We start from the raw sequence: 4,084 nt of genomic DNA, 5'->3' as shown, positions 1-4,084 counted from the left end.
TTTTTTTTTTTTTTTTTTTTTTTGTTTTTTTTTTTTTTTTGTTTTTTTTTGTATACATACACAGATTTGCCTTCATACACCTATTTTTTTTATATTCACTGTTTTTTTAAAAAGAAGAAAAAAAAATGTTTTAAAGGATGATTAAAATTATTATAGGTATAATAGGTTATTATATTTTATACAGCTCGTACCATATATATGAAAATATTAAGAGTCCAATTTTTAATCATGGTAATGTTATAAAAAATAATGAAGTTGATAAAAAGGAGCAATTGGTTCTCCCTAAGGAGGGTAAAAAAAGGAATAGTATTAATGAAGAAGAAGAGGAATATATAAATAAGCCTTTTAAGAATGTATTAAAAAAAGATGATATAATTGATTATCATTTATATTTTTCTTGTGAAGAAGATATAGATATAAATAAACATATGCAAGACAAATATTTAGAAAAGGATGAAAGATTTATCAGTGTGTATAAAATATTGAATGGTAAATATAGCTGGAATAATAATGTAGATTTGTTAGATGAAAAACGGAAGAAGAATTTTTTTTTTTTTTTGTTTGAAAAAGTACATCCATCATTTGATATTAGTATACCCAAAGAATTAATTGATCAAAGGAAGGATATTTATTTGCATATCTTGACTTATGTTAATAAGGAATTGTATAGGTATGGTTCAAGAACGGTTGTGATAACAAAGATGAAGGAAAAGACAACAACACGAGGTAAGAAAAAGTTTTTGTGGAAAAGTCTTATTGATGAGGAGGAAGAGGAAGAAGAAGAAGAAGAACAAGAACAAATGGGAAGTTATCATGAGAAGGAAGATATAGAAGGTGAGGAAGAAATCGAAGATGAGGAAGAAGAAGATGAGGAGGAGGAAGAAGATGAGGAGGAGGAAGATGAGGAAGAAAAAAAATACCAACATGGAAATTATGAAAAAGGAGGATCCTATAAGGTTCATAAAAATATATCAAGCAATAAACCAAATAATAAAAATCCAAATGACAAAAGGGATATAAAACATAATAATAATAATAATAATAATAATAAAATGAAGAAGAATAATTTTATTAAAAGTAATCAAAAAAATTTGAATATTCATAAAAAAAAAAGGAAAAGAAAACATAAAGATTTTTTATTTTATATTCCCAAAAAAATAAGATTTGGTCCAGTTATAGAATATAATGATTTCCATATTAGTAAGTTAGGATTTTTTTCGAACATGCATGTAGATAAAGATACGAATACATATTTGTTACCTATATATGTTAATAATGATTTAACACCTGATGATGAGTATCGAATGATTAAGATGAAAAATTCTGATGATATGATGAAAAAGAAACTAAAAAAGAAACGGTCATCAGAAAAGCATGATATATATTATAAAGAGAACGTAAGAAATGATAATAATAATGATAATAATAATGATAATAATAATAATAATGATAATAATAATGATAATAATAATAATAATAATAATAATAATAATGATAATGATAATATAAATAATAATAATTATTTAGAAATTTACGACTTGTCAAATAGAACATATGAAATTCGAAATGAGAGGAATAAGAAGACTTACGAGAAAAATAGTAGCATAAATAATAATTTTCATAAATTAGAACATGAAGTAATGGATTATATAATAAATATAGAGTATGTGCCTATAAATTATAATTATTATAATTTGTTGAATATGTTAAAATTTAATGTAGCATATGTAAAAAAGAAATATAACTTTATATCTTTTGATATGGATAGTATAACTACATTTTTATGTTGTCATATAACATGTAGCATGATAATATATATATTATGTATTATTTACATTATAATGGAAATTATATATTTATTATTGGATATAAAAATGTGGAGACGTTGGAATAATATATACACCTTTACATATAATAATGATATTGTTATGAATATCACATTACATTTTTTTATCTTATTATATTTAAGGAATATTGATTATGGTAGAGTTATTATGATATATTATATAATGAAGATGATGGTACTAATATTTAAAATAATATATAATTATGATATATGTATATTGAATGATTATCCATATATATCTATAAATAAAAAGTCTATAAAAGAAATGAATAAACAAATTATAATGGATGAAGAATTTGAAAAAAAAATAAAAAAAAAAGTAAATATATTTATGATCTTTACTATTATCATAATATTTATATATAATTATTTTTATACTAAATATGATTCTTATTATTCATATGTAATACAAACACTTGGTTTCTCATCGTATCTTTATAAATTTATTTTAATGTTACCTCAAATTATAACAAATATGTACACACGTGCCGTACAGAAAATGTCATTTCCATTTTTTCTTTTCTTACTAGTCAATGTATTAATTAATGATCTTTTTATAATTTTTTTAAGAATGCCAAAGGTACATATATATTATTTATTTGCAGATGATTTCATCCTTTTTTTATTTATAATACAATATTGTATTTATAAAAAAGAAAATAAAATAGCTGTTTCTCGAGACAAGTTGTTACTTTTGAAGAATGCAAAAAAAAATAAATAAATAAATAAATAAATATATATATATATATATATTTTTATATATATGTTTTATTTTTGCTCTTATCTACATATTTTTTTACTTTGTTAACATGTCATCTGGAGAATTTACATATATATATATATACATACATACATACATACAATATATATAATGTGAAAAAAAAATTTATTTCTCCTTATCATTTTATTTATATAATTTTTAAATATTTTTTTGTTTTTTTTGTCAAGAAAATTTCAACTTTGTCACATTGAGGAGATTTATACATAATTTATTTACTCATGTTTCATATTATCTAAATATATGTATATATATATATTTTTTATTTTTTATAAAAATAATAATAAAAATTTATCAATGTGTGATAATATTGTGGCGCTATATTTTTACATATAAACATATAATATATATATATATATATATATATATATATATATATTTTAAGTCCTTGTTTTTTAATTCTTTTATTAAAACATTTGAAAATTTTGTACTAATGAAAAAAAGTGCTATATTGATTTAGCAAAAATAAATATGTGGAGAATCAAAAGTATATATCTTATATAGAACGAAAGATATATTTAAAATGAAGATATATATATATATATATATATTATATATATTTATATTTTAATTTGATAATATGCTAATTTATCATTGAATACGTGGGGAACACTCTTGAAGTTTCTTTATAATTAAAAATATTTTTATTTATATATAAAAATAAATTATATATTTATGTTTATAATATTTTGATTTAATTTTTTAATGTTCCACTTATCTATATTTATTATACTATGAATGAGAGTTCAATATATATATACAATTTAACACGTAATGTAAGCATCAACCATTTAAAAGAAATTTTTATGAATTTCGGTACGTTGAAGGATGTTGAGTATGTGAGGTACGTTGAAGAAAGTATGCGTCCTGACAAGGGAGATGGTAAAGATGATGATAAGAAGGAAGATAATGATGTGAAAGAAAATAATGATTATAATGATGATAAGAAGGAAGATAATAATGATGATTATGATGATGATAATAATGATGATAATGATGATGATGATAATGATGATGATGATAATGATGATGATGATAATGATAATGATGATAATGATAACGATAATGATGATGATGATGATAACGATAATGATGATAACAACATTTGTGTTCATATAAAATATGAAAATTCAAAAGAAGCTCAAACAGCTAAAGAGTTTATGGACGGTGGGCAAATTGACGGGAAAATAATTTCAGTCAAATATAAGATAAACCATAAATATATAAAAACACACAAAAAAAAAAAAAAAAAAAAAAATTGATAAATAAATGAAAATATTAATATGAATGTATGTGTGATATATATATTATATATAAATATATTTTTTTTTTTTTTTTTTTTTTTTTTTTTTTTTTTTTTTTTTTTATTTTTTGTGTTTTTTTTTTTTTTTTTTTTTTTTTTTTTTTTTTTTTTTTTTTTTTTTTTTTTTTTTTTCTATTAAATTTTAATTTTTTAAAAT

At 19.9% G+C, this 4,084-nt stretch overlaps 2 protein-coding genes across 2 annotated transcripts; both read left to right on the top strand.

Moving 5' to 3' along the window:
• Positions 1–137: 137 nt before the first annotated feature.
• PRSY57_1129500 (serpentine receptor, putative) lies at positions 138–2,567 on the top strand (the record flags this gene model as incomplete). The annotated part of the gene is made up of 1 exon (XM_012908258.2): positions 138–2,567. One exon carries the CDS (start codon positions 138–140, stop codon positions 2,565–2,567), a length of 2,430 nt encoding a protein of 809 aa, XP_012763712.2.
• Positions 2,568–3,358: 791 nt separating this feature from the next.
• On the top strand, positions 3,359–3,886 carry PRSY57_1129400 (RNA-binding protein s1, putative; the record flags this gene model as incomplete). Its single annotated transcript, XM_012908257.2, has 1 exon — positions 3,359–3,886. One exon carries the CDS (start codon positions 3,359–3,361, stop codon positions 3,884–3,886), a length of 528 nt encoding a protein of 175 aa, XP_012763711.2.
• Between the last annotated feature and the right edge of the window lie 198 nt (positions 3,887–4,084).

The sequence above is a fragment of the Plasmodium reichenowi genome, chromosome 11 (genome assembly GCF_001601855.1).
Source record: "Plasmodium reichenowi strain SY57 chromosome 11, whole genome shotgun sequence".
In the NCBI taxonomy this organism is placed as follows: domain Eukaryota; phylum Apicomplexa; class Aconoidasida; order Haemosporida; family Plasmodiidae; genus Plasmodium; species Plasmodium reichenowi.
This window is presented reverse-complemented; position numbering and strand designations above follow the sequence as displayed.